The following is a 20479-nucleotide window of genomic DNA, read 5'->3' on the forward strand; positions in this document are numbered from 1 at the left end:
TCATTCCCTCTAGCAACTTATTCATTTGATCACGGTTTAACCCTTTGGTTAGCGGATCCGCTAGATTATCTATTGACTTCACATAGTCAATTGTAATCACACCAGTTGTGATCAAATGTCTCACGGTGTTATGTCGTCGACGTATATGTCGAGACTTACCGTTATAGAAACCATTGTTTGCCCTTCCAATAGCCGTTTGGCTATCGCAGTGGATTAGCACTGGTGGCACTGACTTAGACCAACATGGAATATCTTCAAGGAAGTTCTTAAGCCACTCGGCTTCCTCACCCGCCTTATCTAAGGCAATGAACTCCGATTCCATTGTTGATCGGGCTATACATGTCTGTTTTGTGGATTTCCACGATACAGCACCTCCCCCAATAGTAAAGACGTATCCACTTGTTGAAAGTGAGTCTCTATTATCGGATATCCAATTGGCATCACAGTACCCTTCAAGTACCGGGGGGTATCTCGAGAAGTGTAGCCCAAGATTTTGAGTATGTTTTAAATATCTCAAAACCCTCACAAGAGCTCTCCAATGCTCTTTGCTTGGATTGCTCGTGTAACGACTCAACTTGTTCACGGCACAAGCAATGTCAGGTCGAGTGCAATTAGTCAAGTACATAATGCACCCGATGACCCATGCATACTCTTCTTGTGCAACGGGCTCGCCTTTGTTTTTGCTCAAGTGAACGTCGAGTTCAATTGGAGTCTTAACCGGCGCGCCATCATAGGCTTTGAATTTATTCAATATCTTCTCAACATAATGTGATTGTGTTAAGATGATTCCATCATTCGTTCTTAGAATCTTCATTCCAAGAATTACATCGGCTAGACCCATGTCTTTCATGTCAAAGTTTCTCTTTAACATGGCCTTTGTATCGTTAATTACTTGAGTGTTGCTACCCAAGATTAACATATCATCAACGTAGAGACACACTATAACGTGACCGTTATTAGTGCTCTTGATGTAGACACATTTGTCGCACTCGTTGATTTTAAACCCATTTGATAACATCACATTATCAAACTTCAAGTGCCACTGCAATGGCGCTTGTTTCAATCCATATAGAGATTTTACTAGCTTGCATACCTTTTTCTCTTGTCCAGGTACTACAAACCCTTCGGGTTGTTCCATATAGATTTCATCTTCTAGTTCACCATTTAGAAACGCGGTCTTTACATCCATTTGATGAATCTCAAGATTGTGCAATGCAGCAATAGCGAGAAGCACTCGGATAGATGTAATCCTTGTTACAGGTGAATAGGTATCGAAGAAGTCATGTCCTTCCTTTTGTTTAAAACCCTTTACTACTAATCGGGCTTTATACTTATCCACTGTTCCATCGGCCTTAAATTTCCTTTTAAGTACCCATTTGCAACTTAAAGGTTTAGCACCTTCGGGCAAATCAACCAACACCCATGTGTGGTTTAGCAAAATTGAATCAATTTCACTTTGAACAGCTTCTCTCCAATGCAGCCCGTCTGGGCCATTAAAGGATACTTTTATCGATGTTGGTTCTTCATCCAACATGAAAGCAATGTAGTCAGGACCAAAAGTTTTTGGTGTTTTGACTCTATTACCACGTCTTAGTACTGTATCTTTTGGATCGGGCCTTGCACGCTCCGCATCCGCTGATTTAGAACTAGTGGCTTCTTCTTCCACTTGTTTAGAACTAGTGGCTTCTTCAATTCTTGTCTCAGAATTGGTTGAGACTTTTTCCTTGTCTTTGCAAGGAAATGTATTTTCGAGAAATACAGCATTCCTCGACTCAATTATTGTTCCTACTGTGATAGTCGATATTTCAGACTTGTGAACAGCAAATCGATATGCACTACTGTTAAGTGCATATCCAATGAAGATGCAATCAACCGTCTTAGGTCCGATTGTAACTTCTTTGGGCGGAGGAACCATCACCTTTGCCAAACACCCCCACACTTTGAGGTATTTGTAGGATGGCTTCCTTCCCTTCCACAACTCATAAGGAGTGACATCTTTTCCTTTGAGAGGGATCTTATTCAAGATATAGTTGGCTGTCAAAACAGCTTCCCCCCCACATGTTATGTGGTAATCCTGAAGTTAGAAGCAGTGCATTCATCATCTCTTTTAGAGTTCGATTTTTGCGTTCTGCAACACCATTAGATTGTGGTGAATATGGTGCAGTTTTTTGATGGATTATACCACTTTCGTTGCATAATTCCTCAAATGGGGCTACATATTCGCCTCCTCTATCGCTTCGAATCGTTTTGATTTTACAACCAAGTTGATTCTCAACTTCGTTCTTATAATTTTTGAACGCTTCTATTGCTTCATCTTTACTTCTTAAAAGATAAATGTAGCAATACCTTGTGCAATCATCTATGAAAGTGATAAAGTACTTTTTACCACCTCTTGTTTGCACCATCTTTAAATCACATACATCCGTGTGAATTAATTCAAGGGGTTTTGTGCTTCGTTCAACCGAATGAAACGGCAACTTAGTCATTTTTGCTTCAAGACAAATTTCACATTTATCTTGGATATCCAATTCATTAGCCTTTAGTAAATCTAAATTTACTAATCTTTTAATGGCTTTTTAATTTACATGTCCCAATCTACAATGCCACAAATTTGAAGACTCGGTCAAATAAGAGGAAGTAGATGCTTTATTATTATTAGCCAAAGGCTTTGCAACACTGCGAGTTGCCACACTAAGCTTGAAAAGCCCATCGGTTACATAACCTTTTCCGAGGGATTTTCCAAACTTATACAAAGTAAACCTATCAGACTCAAATACAAGTTTAAACCCCTTATTAACTAGTATTGATCCTGACACTAGGTTCTTGCGGATGTCCGGGACATGCAGCACATCCTTCAAAGCGATCGTGACGCCAGACGTCATCATGAGAATCACGTTACCAACGCCGAGGACTTCGGACGATGCTTGATTCCCCATGTTGATCTTCCTCCCTTCAGCAGCAGTGTAGGAGGCAAACTTGCTCCTATCTGAGCAGACATGAGCAGTAGCGCCGGTGTCGATGTACCAGCCACCCTTGTTATCCACAAGGTTAACCTCTTCGGTGACCACAGCAATGAGGTCGTTTTCATCCCAGTCCTTGAACTCCTTCTCAACGACGTGGGCAGCCGGCTTCTTCTTCTTGCTGCGACAGTCTTTAGCAAAGTGGCCTTGTTTGCCACATTTGTAGCAGTCGCCTTCAAACTTCTTTGAAGGCTGCTTTCCCTTCCCTTTGTCGTTTGGACGGTTTGGGCGAGGGCGTTTATTGGAGGGACCGCCCCGCTCCAACAGGTTGGCTTTGGCTTCATTTGGGGTGAAGCCCTTAGCCTTTTGATCACTTTTGCGCACGTCGGCCTCAATGCGCAACTTCACGATCAAGTCTTCAAGTGTCATCTGCTTTCGCTTGTGCTTGAGATAACTCTTGAAGTCCTTCCAACTTGGAGGGAGCTTGTCAATGATCGTGCACCTTAGGAACTTATCGGGCAAGGTCATCCCTTCAGCCACTAAGGAGTGGATGATCATTTGGAGCTCTTGGACTTGCTCCATGATGGGTCGAGAGTCGACCATTTTGTAGTCCATAAACTTAGACGCTACGACCTGTTCAGTCCCTGCAGCATTATCTATGCTATATTTCTTTTCTAGGCTTTCCCACATTTGTTTAGATGTGGTTACATTGGAGTATACATTGTACAAACTATCATCTGATGCACTTAGAATGAAATTTTTACAAAGATAATCTCCTTTCCTCCAAGCTTCATAGTCTGCCATGACTTCGAGCCTAGTCTCTTGGTCGCTTGGCGCGGGCGGCTCGTTCTCCGTGAGGAAGTTGGCGACGCCAAATGTTGTCAAGTAGAACAACATCTTTTGATACCACCTCTTGAAGTATGATCCTCCAAACTTGGGTGGTTTCTCGGCCGGTGGCATCATTCTTGGTGCCAAAGGTGCCGCAGTTGGTCCTTGAAAGGAACCAATTCCGTTGCCCCCGAAGGAGCCAACAACGTGGTTGGGCATAGAGCCCCCACCATTCACGTTAGGCATAGAGCCCGCCATGAACGTACTATCCCCAAAGGGACTAGCACTCGCATGAGACCCGAAGGCCCCAACATTCGTGTGAGGCCCGAAGACCCCAGCACTCGATCCATTAAAGGATCCGAAGGAACCACTAAAAGTGGAACCAACCGATCCACTCGAGGTGGATCCACCAGTGAGCCCAAGGGGGTTAATGAACTCCCAAGGGGTTGTTGATGAAGAGGGATAGCGCCCGGGAGTGGGCATCATCGTTGGAATCGACGACGTGTTGACCGGTCCAGTGGTCGCCATGGTGGAAGGAATGGCGGCGGTGGTGGCGGCAGCAGTGGTGTTAGATTCCGTCGACATCTCCAGCAAAGGTGTTTAAGTTTCGAAATTATTAAGTTCAGTTTAAAAGGTCCAAATCCCTTCAAAGGCAAGTTATCTCGTCTTGCGATTGTTGGTTTCTGGATTACAAGAGATAACAGAACCGGGCGTAATACAACCCAAAAGAAAGGAAAAGGAGGAACTGAACTTAAAAATTACAACGTAGAATCGAAACTACTAAACCAGTATGATTAGCCGAGTCGAGGAGGCCTCTTCCCGCAAGACGAGATACGCCCCGGTAGTGCTCTTCGGTTTGGCGTGTCGTCCCCAAAGGTAAAACGGCTACGTCTCTATTGATGCAGCACCGCAATCAGTAGAGCTCCGACGAACGGGATGGAGGAGAGGGCAGAGCTTCGACAGAAATACAATGCAGAAAGAGGGAGAGAGCTTATGCAGAGAATGCTTGTATATGTGTCCTAATGCAGTGGTATGGCTAGCCTATTTATAGGCCAAGCCACCATGCAGGGTCAACCAGCCATTGAAGGCTCATCATGGCAATTCGTAACCGACGTCGGTTACAGGTGTGTGGCTGGAGTGTGCCACCCGTGTGTGGAGCGTGTGGATTTCTCACGTGGCAGCCGTGACTGTGCCTCGCTTGACGACGTGTCAAGCCACTTGGATTGCTGACTCGGCGGTGGTCCAAAAAGAATAGTTTGGGCCAAGCCCCAAGCCCAAAGACCAAGATCCAAGTCCAAGATCAAGATCGGGATCAAGATCGGGATCGGGATCAGGCACGGGCTCGGGCTCGGGCGGGCGGCGGCGACGGCGCGCGTGTGCGCGCGTGTGGGCTCTTTCACCCATCTTGGTCCACTATAATTATTAAGTAACATAAAGTCACTTAATTTATACACATTAAAAGATGTGTTAATCCTCCAATGTGGGATAATTAACACTAGTTAATTATTCCCTAAGCTCCAACTCCAAGCTTTAATTAAAAGCTAATTATGCCCAACTTTAATCCACTATTTCTCACTCACCGGAAATCGGATTTGAGAAAGTGAATATACTACATTTATCTACGTAAAATGTAGATCGACGCTATGTCATTTAATTTCACAAAATTAAATGTCTCGTCACATTTATTATTTGGTCAAAATCCATTGATCGGGCATATTTAATACCATGATTTCTACAATTTTTTAATAAAATACATATACTTACATATACTAGTTTGCGATCGAATTTGAAAATAAATTTTTGATTTAATTGCTATTATATACTCCATATATGGAAATATGGAATGGATATGTATCGTGTGCGTGTGTGTATTGTGCGTGAATATATGTATTTGGATAGACCATATCGATCTATATCATTATGTGCATGCAAGTTTTCCATAATTGAGAATTGACTGCGTCGCAAATCAGCCCCCACTATATTGATAAATGACATATTCCAAACTCAACGGTGAAATCTTGATAAAGCAATGCTTCTTTTGGTTTTATAACCAAACAGAAAAATAGGGACACGTGTAATTTTTGGTTGATTTAAGAGAAACTTAGAGCATATGCACCTTGTGATGAGATATCAATTTAGTTTTCCAAATCAAATAATAATTCATTTCATCTATTTTATTTGGAAAGGGACAATGGGTAGCACATGCAAGAATTAATGAAAGGATGCTCTATTGCCTCATTTGACGAGCCATCATGGGACACAAGCTCTCCTTCTGTTTTGTTTTGTCCCATTTTATGGAGCCTATCAAATTATATATTTTATGATTAACTAATTATCTTTTTGTGAATTTTTTTTGTTTACAATGAACTCCATTATCAATTTTGATGTCAAAAACAGTAGGGGGAAATTTAGTGGTTCGGTACTATATGGATGTCCAGATGGATATTAGATATTAGGTATTTTTCGATCCGACTAAAAAATATTAGACTACATTTCATACTTTTTGTTTTTATGTCCAATATAAGTAGTTCATACTCCATCTAAACGATTTTGAATAAGTTATTAAAGGTTCGTGATACGGATCAGCCTAAATGAAGCTCAACAAGACAAAGCCCGTCAATTCCAGACCCGCCAGCAGCTCAGGTATCCTCGACACGGGTCATGTCTCGGTCTTGCGGCAATGTCAGTGTCCCAAAGCGCTTGATAGGTTATAATTGAGTCAATTATGTTTTTTTTTTCTTTCTAATGCTCGTGTAATTTAATTATTAATATGAGTTGAGCAATATTATAAGCTCATTTTGACTTTTCTTTGTTAGATTTTTCTAGGTCACAAAAGAGAGTCGAATCACCTAGGATAAGCAATAGCTCTATAAATATATACCATTATTTTGAGTGACCATGTCTCTTAAATCTCTATTCATCTTCCTGCTGGGGTTTGGTTCCCCTTGCACAGCAGAATACTTGTACATAACAAATAAATCAGACAATGATCTATTTGACCGATTATGCGATTAATCAATTCACATGTTAAACAGATAATTGCAAGCTAGAGCGCAAATAATTCATGGTCAAAGAAAGTAAATCCTAAAACATGAATTCTACTGTTTAGAGTTACCGATTTGATTCTCCAAAGAATCGTCGATTGCTCGCGTCTTCTCCACGTGATAATCTTCAATACTAGACCACTGATCTTCTGACTGGTTCCCGAACTGTATTCCAAAATCAGTGTGGGCTGATCTTATCAAAATACTAGGACTCGAATAAACAAGACAGAAAAATCTCACGGAGGAGAGCTGAAGAAATTCGTCCTCTACTAATTCGAGAGGGGGACGAAAATTTCATAATAAAAATAATTTTGTTTTCTGTCTCATTTATTCTCCTATTTATATTAATTTCTTATTGGGCTCAGTTAGGGATCTATGGAAGGTTTTGGATATGGCCTCACCCAATTAGCTTTTTATTAATTAAATTGAACCCACAATTTAATACTCCCTCCGTCCCACGTTATTTGAGGCGTTTCTTTTCGGCACGGGATTTAAGAAAGTTATGTTTAGTGAGTTAAATAAAGTAGAAGAGAGAATAAAATAATAGAGAGGAAAGAGGGTAAAGTAAAGAAAGAATAAACTAAGTATGATTAGATGTTTTATTTTTAGCTAAAAAGAGAAATAAAGTAACTTGGGACAACCCAAAATGGAATACGACTCAAATAACTTGGGACGGAGGAAGTATAAGCTTATGTTGGAATATTACAAGCAGCCACTACAGAAGTAATATTGCACTGCCCATCCTAATCCGAAATTACAAGTAATCCGGGTTTCCGTTTTGTTTGTTGTTTATTTCCCGCGCATAAGATATAAATGTCCATTAATTAATTAATGTCTGCTATGAACTTAATTAATTAACATCTTATTAATTCCAAGAGTGGACTTAGCAAGAAACACTTAATTATTATTCATGGAATAATTAAATTCCAACTGGTCAGTTTCAGAATAATAAAACCTTGTTCAAGCTCCTCTTGAGGACATTATCAAACGAGACTCACCTCGTGCACGATTCAACATAATAGCAATTCTAGCACCGCTAGATATTAATCACCACTACCTAATATATATTAGGATTATTGGGTTGCGAAAAATCCGTACCATTTGATAAGTCAAAGTAGTGCATAACCAATACCATATGCACAATGCTAACGTATGTAGATTAAGAAATAGTTATTTATCAAGACCTAGTCTTTCAGTAGATAACTCAAGTAACTTGGGACAACCCAAAGTAGAAGAGAGAATAAAATAAGAGAGAGGAAAGAGGGTAAAGTAAAGAAAGAATAAACTAAGTATGATTAGAGGTTTTATTTTTAGCTAAAAAGAGAAATAACTCAAGTAACAACCCGAAATGGAATACGACTCAAGTAACTTGGGACGGAAGAAGTATAAGCTTATGTTGGAATATTACAAGCAGCCACTACAGAAGTAATATTGCACTGCCCATCCTAATCCGAAATTACAAGTAATCCGGGTTTCCGTTTTGTTTGTTGTTTATTTCCCGCGCTTAAGATATAAATGTACATTAATTAATTAATGTCTGCTATGAACTTAATTAATTAACATCTTATTAATTCCAAGAGTGGACTTAGCAAGAAACACTTATTTATTATTCATGGAATAATTAAATTCCAACTGGCCAGTTTCAGAATAATAAAACCTTGTTCAAGCTCCTCTTGAGGACATTATCAAACGAGACTCACCTCGTGCACGATTCAACATAATAGCAATTCTAGCACCGCTAGATATTAATCACCACTACCCAATATATCAGGATTATTAGGTTGTGAAATATCTGTACCATTTGATCAGTCAAAGTAGTGCATAACCAATACCGTATGCCCAATGCTAAATTATGTAGATTAAGAAATAGTTATTTATCAAGATCTAGTCTTTCAGTAGATAGCATAAAGACACGTCTTGTTGTTAGATCCATTCAGCGCTATACCACACCAACGTCATCTTATGTAGAAAGGCTTAGAAATAATCGGAATGACATTGCAACCTTTCACGATAGGTAGTCTAAGCCTATCTGGGTTGTGAAACTCTTCTTTTTCTTTTGCAAAGCATTGAATAGAACCGAATGTGTTACCTTAAAGTGGACGACGCCCACAACATGTCTACTAATCAAAAGACTTAGACTTTGTTTGCTTCTTATACATTTAAATGTTTATAAAACATCTTATAAATGCACGAACAAACACAATGTAATAATATACTGATTCTATTCGTGCGAAACTGCTCGAATAATACTGAATCGAGTTAAAAGTGGATTGTAGAGTTTTTCGTATACAAGCAAGATTCTATTCGCGCGAACTTGCTCGAAACATGCTTTTCAGTATACCAAACCTAACACTTCCCGTCCAAGTTACAAAGATATTCAAAACTCTAGCTTCAAGAACTAGGGTCACTGATACGAACCTCTATTATTATTATTTAGTTTAGATATTATAGGGATTTAGCATATCTTTTTCTATATCTTTGTTTTCTTGTTCATTAAGTCATTAGCATTATAAATATGATAGACTGTTATCTTTTTTATTCATTCAATCAATTAATGAAATATTTTCTCCCCCAAAGATAACATGTGTTTTCCAATCCTAATTTTGGATTCCCTCCGCCGATCCTAATTGGACGCCGGAGTATTCTATCAATAACCGAGTTATCTGCCCGACGGGAGCGACTCCCGCGCACAGAAACTCTGCAATCGTCCGCCGAGCCTGTTGGTCGCCGGAAATTTATCTCCACCGCCGAGCGAACTCGCCGCCGGTGCTTGTTAAGGGAAACACCCTTAACAGTCACGTCGCCGCCTACTCCTTCGGACGACTTATTGTCCTCTGCCACCCATTGCTCCCTTTTTGATCCATCTTAGATATAGTAGTATCATTGGTGCTTTAATTCTGGTGCTTTAATTCTGGACTCATTATGTCCCAATCTAGCATACATTCAATACTTGTGCCCCAAGTCTGCAGTCACTAAGCAAAATTCTCGATCTCACTCCACTAGACTTTTTAAATACGTATTCTTTGATTTTCATGTAAAAAAGGCTTTAACATTAATAGAACGGATATATATTGAAAATGTAAAAAGATAACATTATTAAGAGAGTCAAAATACCCTTGAAAACGGCATGCAAGAAAATGGCTCTATTGTATTGAAAACAAACCCATAGAAGAAAAGACTGAAAACTTACTACAAAAACCCCATATAATTCTAATCCACTCATTTATGCATTTTAAATAAAAATTTTGCAGTTGACAAATTTAAAAGTTTCAAATTGACATTACTTACACCCTCATCCATGTCCGAACTACCCGATATTCGTTAAATTTTCAAATTGACAGCCTACCATCGCCTTTTCCTTTTACCATGCTCTCATCATAATTTGAATTTCCTTTCATTATTTTTAAAAATGTGATGGCGCTCCTTTTGAAGAAAAGAATCAGTTGCACTCTATTTTCTACATCATGTACTACCTTTTAAACATTTATTTTAAAGTTAATCACGGATGCTAATTTGCAAAAATAATCAAATATACAAAATAGTAGCATTGTAGCTGATTGTGAAGAAAACGTTTAAACCTGCAACATGAACAGAAGCAGTCTGATATTTATACCAGCAGATGCACAAACACCGCATATTTTGCAGTGTTGAGTCATAAACATCTGCTGCTATAACAACAAATCCACAAGCTATATCTATATTGTTTGATAACTAAGTATTCAAGCTCATTGTATACTTACTTTCAAGACAACCTTAAACCTACATACGACACACGAAGCAACAAGATGTTGAACTCATTGGACAGGTGAAGAAATTTGGGGACCGGGCAATTGCTCACGCATAGTAGGCCGGAGGGTATAGATCCTTGCACATATCAACAGAGTACAAGTCTGTGTCAGCACTCCTCCTCGCGTTCCCTTTAGAGAGGGGGCTCGGCTTCCTCCGGTGGGGCAGATCCTCGACTGAATGCCGGTGCAAAGAGTGAGCATTTGCATTTGAACCATATGCACAAGGCCTCTGCTTTGCCTTGGTTGCTCTTGTCAGGCTCATGTAGTGAGGCTTGGATTCCGTTGATGTCTCACCCGATCCGGGCGTTTCTGAGGTTGCCGTGGACGAGTTTGAAGTAGTGGTGGTCTCGTCGTACATGGAGTCTGAGCATGGATCTGAGGACGAGCGTAGGATCTGGCAACTCATAGGCACCTTCGAGGGCGTTCTAGTGTTGTTGCGCCTTGTTCGGACTGGGTCGTAGTCGGAGGCGGTGCTAGAGAAGGATCCAGCCCCATAGGCCTCGTGCTTCACGGAAGCTGGGTGTAGCTCGGAGGCCTCGCTTTGGAACTCCTCCATCAGCCTCGACTCCCATGGCTTCGTTGCCATCCAACGTTCGAGCCAGTTGAGTCCTGTACCTGACTTTTCTAACCTAGCCGGTGTGGCCATGCCCATCTTGTTCCCACTCGAGCCCGTGTTGGGGTTTCGCCTCAGTTGCTGAGATCAGATAAAATCGATATATATCGATATTACAACTTTGTCGAGAAGATACACAAACAAACAAACCATCAGTACCTGCTGGTAAAGAGCATAGGCAAGAGCCCTCTCTCTCTTCATGGCTCCTTCTTGCTTCATTTGCAGTTTCGACATCACTTCATCAACCGTGCCAACGCTGTCACACCATCCACTCTGGGATCACAGACGAAAGCAAAACTCAGTGACTCCAATCTTACTTACAAAACATGTCGAAAAGCTTGTAGAAAAGATCAAACCTCAACAAGCTTCTTAGGGTCGACTTGGCTCTCTTTGTCGGAAAGCTCTCCATTGGGGGATTGAGTGCAGTGAGCTCTTACTCGAGCTTGAACACGAACAAGAGCTTGCATGCACCTTAGAGTCACTGCAGCTTGCTTTCTAACCAACCGTCCACGCACTATAGCTTGAAGTCGTACCAACGCCTTCAAGGCCCTCAAAGCGCGCCGTGCCTTCATAGATTCACTCACAAGGGATTAATACAACAGAAAAAAAGGAATCTGTCTTGGTTTATACATAAATATTCATGGAAATTAATGTGACTACTGAAACATCTAATGTTTGATTGACTATAAGTCATAAGAATCGACCTCCTTCAACTCTTTCCCAAAGCAATCTACATATGAATTCTACTACAAACCAATAACTACATGAAGCATAAAAGAATTGACTTGCTATAACATTTACAAACCAGGTACACAAATTGAACGTTCTAACTCTTTTCAGAAACAATTTATAGCACTTGATTGGTTGAATCTCATTGCAATTTTTGCATCTCTTTAATAGCAATCCTACATTTTGTAACACTAATAATTCATTATTCATAGAATCTAACACAGAGTCAAGTAATTGAATCAATCTACATAAATCATTTATGCAGTCTAGAAAAACAGAACATAGAGGCTGGTACCAGAAAAGCACGAAAAACAGTCTGAATCCGGACAGCAGCCCACTCCCGACGAACCACCATGAAATCCTTAGGTGAAGCCTTGGCCAGAGCAGCCACCGCAGCCGCCATTTCAGTGTCGAAAGCATAAGAAGAGGCCTCTGATCCCTCGGCTTCCGACCCATTACCGCTGCCTCTTCTGCCCTTACCTATGACTATACCACCTGATCCACTCCTCCATAGCCTCCACTTCCTTCCCTTAACACCCTCCTTTTCCTAGAAATCAAACAATAATTCAATACTTTTGAAACATCCCATCTACAGCTTCAATTATAACATTAAAGTTCACAAATTCAGGAAATGTTTTCTCATCAACAAGAAATTCATAAACTGGAGTACAAGATAAAAGAACTCCAAATAAATGGTATCAACACATTTGCAGCTATCATCAAAACAGAAATAACTTAAATCATAGAATGGAATGTTCAAAGTTTCACAAATTCTGAAGTTGGTTCATCAATAAGAAATTCATAAACTACAGGATTAATGAACAAAAAAATATCAACAGATTTTCGGCTACCATTAAAACAAAAGAAAAGTAACAAGGGACAAATTGGGATAAAAAAAACAAATTTAAGCTTAGATTTTTCACACTCATCAAAGAAACTAATAAAAGACAAATAAGCAAATAATAAAATTGCACAAGTGTTTAGCTTACGAGTTCATTCACAGAAGCCTTTTTTAGACCGATCAAAGATTTTATCCACTTCCCTGAAGCACCCATTTGCGCAGAAAATCAGTGAAGATCACAAACAACACAAACGAAAAGGCCGAATCTTGCAGATACTTTGTTTTTTCAAGAAATATTCCCCCAAAAATCCTTGAATTCCTGCAATTGGAGACAAAATAGAAGAAGGGGATTGGGAAAATGAAGAAGAAAACGATTTGGGGAATTCTCGAAATTGGGTCAATATTTAATTTAACAGAGTGGAGCGGAAGTGCGAAGTTTGAAATTTGAAATTTTGAATAAAAGAGGAATAACAATTGGAAAGTTGCAACGGTCGTAAACCGACCAATACGACGTAGTTTCCAGGCTTATTGCATTAAAGAGTTGTCAAAAAAGTTGCTTAATTAGTGCTCTTTGTAATTAAGTTTGGGGCGTTTTCAAATTAAAAGTTGAACATTTAAATTTGGTGTGTATTTAGTATTTCCAGGTGTTTTCAAATTTTAAATTCTATATTTAAAGCAGAAAATAAAGTTTTGATTCCAAAAGAAAGGAGGAAGAACTTTTTCTACTTATTTTTTGTAGTTATGTATGATCACGATAGATTACAAACTAGTTTAGCGTATTTCAAATTTTGAAATGCTAAAAAAGCGTGAATATTATTCATCATTAGGTAAAATTGCTTAGGTTGTAAATGTCAAACTATTCTTTTTTCTTTTTTATATCTTTTCTAATTATTATTCAGAAACACGGATTCTAGGGTACTCAAATCCAGATATACTACTTAAAAGAAAAAAAAAACTTACAAATTAAATTGTATTTTATGATACCACGGTTTTTTTTATTAAACACTAGTATTATTCTTATCAATTAAATTGTATTTTATGATCCCACTGTTTTGTGATTAAACACCATTAGAAATCATGAGAACATCTATTAAATATCATAGCTACCTAGCATATGTGAAACAAACAAATAAATAAAATTATTAATATTATTATATTTAAATCACGAAGTTGCGTTGACCTCTGGCTAGTCATTAGAGATGGTGATGAAATAATATGATTTCGTGTTATAGATAATTTATTCTACTTTATGTGGGCAATAATTTATCTCATGTTGTGATGTTGTAATTGATGACTACTACTATTTTATAATGGTTTTGTTTGCTTACTTGCCTACGTGTGTTTATTCTACATGTAGAAGTAAGCAAGAAAAAAGCGATGACGAAAGTTAGTCCGGATCGATTCTTGGTCTTCTTCAGCCGCGATCCAAGGTGAAGATTGTAGAACCTTGTGACCCATGAGTCGGAGAGGCCCAAGCCTAAATCGTGAGCATAAACCCCTGCACATCTCTTTATGAAAATTGCTCTCTGACCGATTCTTTTCTTCCAACTAGTCCAGTTATGTGATTAAGTATATATCAATATTCTAAAAATCGAATCGGTAAGCGAACTGATATCATTACTGGTTCACTGGTTCAACCGGTTCAACTAGGTAAACTACTGGTTGAACCGGAATATATAATAAACATATATATTATATATTATTAAATACATATAATAAAATCTGTGAATAATAAAAAAAAATAGCCTTATAAAAATATTAAAAAATGGCAGATTTGGGCCACGAATGCATTTCAAGTATTTTTCCATACACTGTCATGCCATGCTTGTCAGCTTGCATTACAAATTTACAATACTAATGAGTTCAGAAACCAAAATACACAAGACAAATAAGTACACAAGACTTGCAAAGTGTCTTTAACAAAATACATTAGTTTATCAAAATACCAAATTACTAACTCAAAACAAAATACTTCGTCAGCTTGCATTACAAATTTACAATACTAATGAGTTCAGAAACCAAAATACACGAGACTAATAAGTACACAAGTCTTGCAAAGTGTCTTTAACAAAATACATTAGTTTATCAAAATACCAAACTACTAACTCAAAACAAAATACTTCGTGATCATCTCAATCACTTTCATTTCCAACATCAAGATTTAATGCAACTAATATCACAAAAACCATCGTTGAGGCTACTAGTATTTCCATCATCAAATCTTGACAAATCAAATTCTTCATCATTAATCTCCATTATATTATCTTCAGCACCTAAATAAAGATTAAACAATATAAAGCAATGAACACAATAAAACATGCAATTATAAATATATCTATATAAGTTTATTTACCTTTGGCTGGTTCTTCATCTAACATTTCCTCCAACTCCTCATAATCATGCTCTTCATTAGCATTTTCATCAATCACCCAAAACTCTACTTTATCAATACATTCATAATCAATCGGATAATATTGCCTTTTCTTTGAAGTCCAATGTTATGGATGGTGTATGGCGGCTTACGGCGGTAAGCCAAAAAACCGCCACAGGCATATGGCGTATCAGTATGGCGGGATATGACAGTCGTTAATTAATTAATAAAATATTCATAATATACGTATACATAAATTCAAAAGTTAGAAAAAAAATGTAAATATCAACTACTAAAACAATAAATAAAGCATAAAATCATAAGCAATTATATATTATGCATATAATAATAAGTCTTAGTTCAACAATTAAAATATAAACTCATCATCATAATACATATAAAATCTAAATTAAAACCATCCTCAATCATCACCATCATAATCATCCTCCCCAACATAGTCATCCTCATCTACATCAATATCATCGTCCTTCGGGTCCTCCGGTTCAAACGAAGTAGATCCTTCTTCATCCCCAACTTCTTCATCTTTCGATTCTTCATCCACAAGCTCTTTTTCTTCAACCACTGTCGCCATTCTGCCTTTCTCTTTCTCTCTTTGGCATTTCCCGTTTCTAGATATGTATGTGGTTCTTGAGGCCTTCCTAGAACTTGATGATGTAGAAGTTTCTTTTCTTTTCTTAGACCTAGACCTAGTATAAGTGATAGGCTCTCCAACGCCCGACGCCTCGTACACAGTATCCCAATCAAGCGAATCTCCATCAAAAACCATATCATTGCCTTCATCTTCAATACCGTCGAACTCTCCAACCAACCACTCGTTACAGTGATCAAGGTAATCGAGTGAAAGAGGATCGAGTTCATTTCTTTTTTCATACCTCTCATACATTTTTAGGTTATATTTCACATAAACCAAATCATCTAAGGGCATCTCCAGTAGCTTTCGCCCAGCAATAGCCCAGCCACAAACTCCTCCTGCCACATCATCAGCACTAAAAATCCTCCTGTCACATCATCAGGACAAGCAAATAGCCCAGCAATAGCCTAGCCACATCACCCCTAATTATATTAAACAAATAATTGACAATCACACAAAATACGGAATTAAATGTACGACACAGATACGGAAAAATTCAATAATATTATTTAAATTAAAAAAAGTACGATATAAAAATACATTAATTAAAAAAATAACATTAAAAAATTACATTAATTTTAAAAAATTAAGATAGAGAGAGTACTCGTTAAAACAAGTGGTGTGAATGAAAAATAACGTGCAAATCGCGTATATATAGTGTTTCAAAAATTTAAAAAAAAAATTAAATTCACTCGCCGAACGCTCGCTGGTCCTGAGCCAGCAATGGCGGCGAGCGCCGGAAATCGGCTAGCCGGCCCGCTCGCCGCCATTGGAGATGCTCTAACTTTTCATGCTCGAGTCTATTTCTTTTTTTCAAATGAATCAGCCATAAATATAATAATAGGTTTATAGAGAATTGATCTGCTAGGTATCACTGTATGTTCGCTTGGTGAGTGATTTATGAGGTGGCAACATCATCATCAATTTTCTAACGTAATTTTCTCCTCTCTCCTCTTTAATTCTCACCCTCTCTTCCTCCTATATGTAATTCCTAATACTCTCGCTTCCCTTCTCTTCTCCTGTGGCCAGTTACTATTTTTGGATCTGCATCAGCTCTCTCTCTCACCCTCACCTCTCTCACGCCATTCTCTCTCTTTTCTGTCTCAATTCTTTCTTCCCCAATCACCTCACTTCTCTTTTTCAATTCGTCACCCCCAAATTAGAACTGCCATAGCCGATTTCTCCTCTAGTCGCCGCCTGATCATTGTCGGCGCGAGAGAGCCAGCACCCGTACGTCGCTGCTCCGTCCTCTACCACTTTATCTATCAATCTCTTTCGTTCAACACAAAATCTCTAAATTGAGGACTCGAGCCTCCCCTGTGCGCGGACATCGACCATCCTCCAGCACCGCCGCACCGGTGAGCGGCGGCCAACGCCATTCGCCTGCCGAGATGGGACCACCGGTGCCGTTGGGTTCACCGCCGCCGTCTAAACGCATGCATCCGTTGTTGCCTTGGCGGCATTTCTCAAACTTTACAGTCGAAATGTTCCAAGAGTTTTATGAGAAAAATGTATAACAAAATTAATGCAAATCAGAAAATAAATGTCCATGGGAGGAGAGGAGAGTGAAAGTATTAGTAGGAGGAGAGAGAAAGAGAGATGGAATTACAGAGGAGGAGGAGGAGGAAGAGGATGAGAGAATTAGTGACAATGAGATAGGAGAGAGGAGATTATGTTGAAGTAAAGTTTGCTCGTTTGCATGGAAGAAAGGATGAAGAGTTCGCATGCATGAAAGTGATGATGTGTGAGACAAAATATCTCCATCTTAGCTGGTGACAGCTGGATCCTCATCAGCTCCACGTCAGCAGAAGAATGAACGCGTGGATAGTTAGTTACTAGCCGTTGGAAAAGTTTGTTACGAGCTCTGTTTTAACTTTGTATAAATAGTAGTTCGTAGTTATCAGGTGATTTTTGATGTGATAAATAAAATTCAGTTTTCTCCACTTTTTGTGTGATGGGTTTGATTTTATCATCTTCAACATGGTATCAGTGAAAAATTCAATTCCGTTGTGTTTCTTCTGATCTTCTTCTTCTTCTCCAATGGCGGCAGCTCGTCGCGGCGGTGGTCCTCAGATCCAACCACCGACTGAAGACTTCTCCAGCCCCTACTATCTTCATCCAAGTGATAATCCCGACCTTCAGTTGGTGTCTCAACCTCTCAATGGCTCCAATTACATCAATTGGAGCCGATCGATGTCCACTGCTCTTTTAGCTAAGAATAAAATTCTTTTTGTCAATGGAGTTTTACTGAAGCCTACTGAGGATGATCTGCTATATGCGGCGTGGATTAGATGCAATAGCATGGTAGTTTCTTGGATTATGAACTCCTTATCACCTCAGATTTGCTCTAGCATCATGTATCTAGATGATGCGAAGGAGATCTGGTCAGATCTACGTGACAGCTTTTCTCAATGTGATTTTGCTCGTGTGTATCAGCTCAAGCAGAAAATTATGTCTCTTGTTCAAGGAGATGATGATATCAACTGCTATTTTACTAATCTACGAATAAGTTGGGATGAGTATAAACACACTCAACCTATCTCATGGTGTGTTTGTACGAATTGTAGATGCCAAAGTGCAGCGAAGTGGCATAAGCACCAGGAAGAAGAATGTGTAATGCAGTTTCTGATTGGATTGGATTGAATTCTTCATACTCTCAAATCCGATCGCACATTTTATCTATGGTACCTCTTCCTACTTTGTCTAAAGTCTTCTAATTAGTTTTACAAGAGGAGAGGCAACGTACTATTGGAGGCAACACTGAATCTGTGAAATATTCTCAATCTACACCAATTCTAAGTGAACATCCTTATTCTGCCAATGCTGCTTCATCTAAGTTCAATCGAGGAAGGTTATGCTCTCATTGTGGTAAAATAAACCACACTGTTGATAGATGCTACACACTTCATGGTTTTCCACCAAGTTTTGGAAGATGAAAGTTCAAACCGAGTTCAAACTCAAGAGATTTCAGTTCTCCTAAATCTGTTAATCTTGTGGATGATTTTTCCACAGAATCATCTGATAAGACAGCTTCTGCTCCAGCTATGCCTACCTTTGATTAGTGTCGGCAGCTGATAGCTCTATTGCAAAGCCAGCTTGTCACCAACACTTCTTCTACCTCCAATTCAGCCGCACAACAAACTCCTTCACCCACTCAATCTCCACATTTTACAGGTACTACCTTATATCTTCCTATCATTGCAAATATATCTTTAAAATCCACTGTTTGGCTCTTAGATATGGGAGCTACTCATCATGTATGTTGCAATAAGTCTCTTTTCAGCTCATGCTCTCCTATTGGCAATGCCTCTGTTCAGTTGCCAAATGGAGCAACTGTTTCTATTACACATATTGGAATAGTTTGCTTAACACATTCTCTTATCCTCAATTATGTTTTATATGTTCCCTCTTTTTCATATAATCTGATCTCTGTGATCTCTCTAACCAGCTCACTTTCTTGTACCTTAACCTTTGATCATGATTCTATTGAAATTCAGGAAGCTTCTCGGGGCATTGTGATTGGGAGGGGTAGAAGATTTGGAAACTTATACACTCTAGATGTCAGTTCTGAGAGCAATGACAATCAAGGTTCTACCAAATCTTTATCCTCTTTATCTGTTTCTCAGTCTGTTAATGCCAATTCTGTGGTTCATATTGATGTGTGGCATAAGAGGTTAGGGCATTTATATTTTAGCAAGTTGAAATCCATGTCTGAAACTCTTCCTTTCTCAAATAAAAACCATTCATTGTGTGATATATGTCCTCTTGCTAAACAACAACACTTGCCTTTCAATTTGTCTGAATCTGTTGCTAATGAGCCCTTTGATCTCATCCACTGTGATGTGTGGGGCCCTTTCCTTCCAAATACAAATCATGGATATAAATACTTCCTCACCATTATTGATGATACCTCAAGATTTGTATGGACTTTCCTTATGCAAAACAAATCTGATGTCCAAGCCATTCTTGTTCAGTTTTTCAACACTGTCCTTACTCAGTTCACCAGAAAAATAAAAACTGTCAGATTTGATAATGTACCTTAATTCAATATACCTTCCTTATATAACCCCTTTGGCACAATTGTGCAACATTCTTGTGTTGAGTCTCAGCAAAATGCTCGAGTTGAGAGAAAACACAAACACCTCCTCAATGTGGCTAGAAGCCTTCTTTTCCAATCACACTTGCCTATTCAATTTTGGAGTGATTGCATCCTTGGGGCATCTTATCTGTTAAATAGAACCCCTTCATCTGTTATCCCTGATAATCTCACTCCCTTTCATATGCTTTTCAAGAAAGCTCCATCCTATGCACATTTGAGAGTCATAGGCTTCCTATGTTATGTTTCTTCTTTGCATAGAGGCAGAGATAAATTCTCTCCCTGAGCTATCAGATGTGTATATCTGGGATACCCCCGGGATACAAAGGCTACAAGCTCCTAAACCTTGACACTATGGAGGAGTTCATTTCCAGACATGTTGTGTTTCATGAGAGCACATTCCCTTTAGCTCATCTGCCTTCTTCCAATTTTCCAGCATCTTCTGCTCCTATCAGTCCATATCTACCCATTTCACATCCTTCCATCTCCACACACTCTCCACCACCATCACCTGAGACCCCAATCATTCCAATCCCACAGTAACCAAAAGTGGCAGA

At 38.9% G+C, this 20479-nt stretch overlaps 2 protein-coding genes across 2 annotated transcripts; one reads left to right on the forward strand and one right to left on the reverse strand.

Annotated features, from left to right (window-relative positions):
* Positions 1–10362: 10362 nt before the first annotated feature.
* On the reverse strand, positions 10363–13195 carry LOC121811051 (protein IQ-DOMAIN 5-like). Its single transcript, XM_042211819.1, has 5 exons — positions 12952–13195; positions 12258–12509; positions 11590–11799; positions 11393–11506; positions 10363–11314 (listed from the first exon to the last, which is right to left on the reverse strand). Exons 1-5 carry the CDS (start codon positions 13015–13017, stop codon positions 10667–10669), a joined length of 1290 nt encoding a protein of 429 aa, XP_042067753.1. The 5' UTR covers positions 13018–13195; the 3' UTR covers positions 10363–10666.
* Positions 13196–17866: 4671 nt separating this feature from the next.
* On the forward strand, positions 17867–19869 carry LOC121810436. The gene is made up of 3 exons (XM_042211205.1): positions 17867–18372; positions 19110–19185; positions 19324–19869. The coding sequence occupies exons 1-3, from the start codon at positions 17867–17869 to the stop codon at positions 19867–19869; spliced, it is 1128 nt and encodes a 375-aa protein (XP_042067139.1).
* The last annotated feature ends 610 nt before the right edge of the window (positions 19870–20479 follow it).

This window comes from Salvia splendens, chromosome 7 (assembly GCF_004379255.2).
Source record: "Salvia splendens isolate huo1 chromosome 7, SspV2, whole genome shotgun sequence".
Classification (NCBI taxonomy): domain Eukaryota; kingdom Viridiplantae; phylum Streptophyta; class Magnoliopsida; order Lamiales; family Lamiaceae; genus Salvia; species Salvia splendens.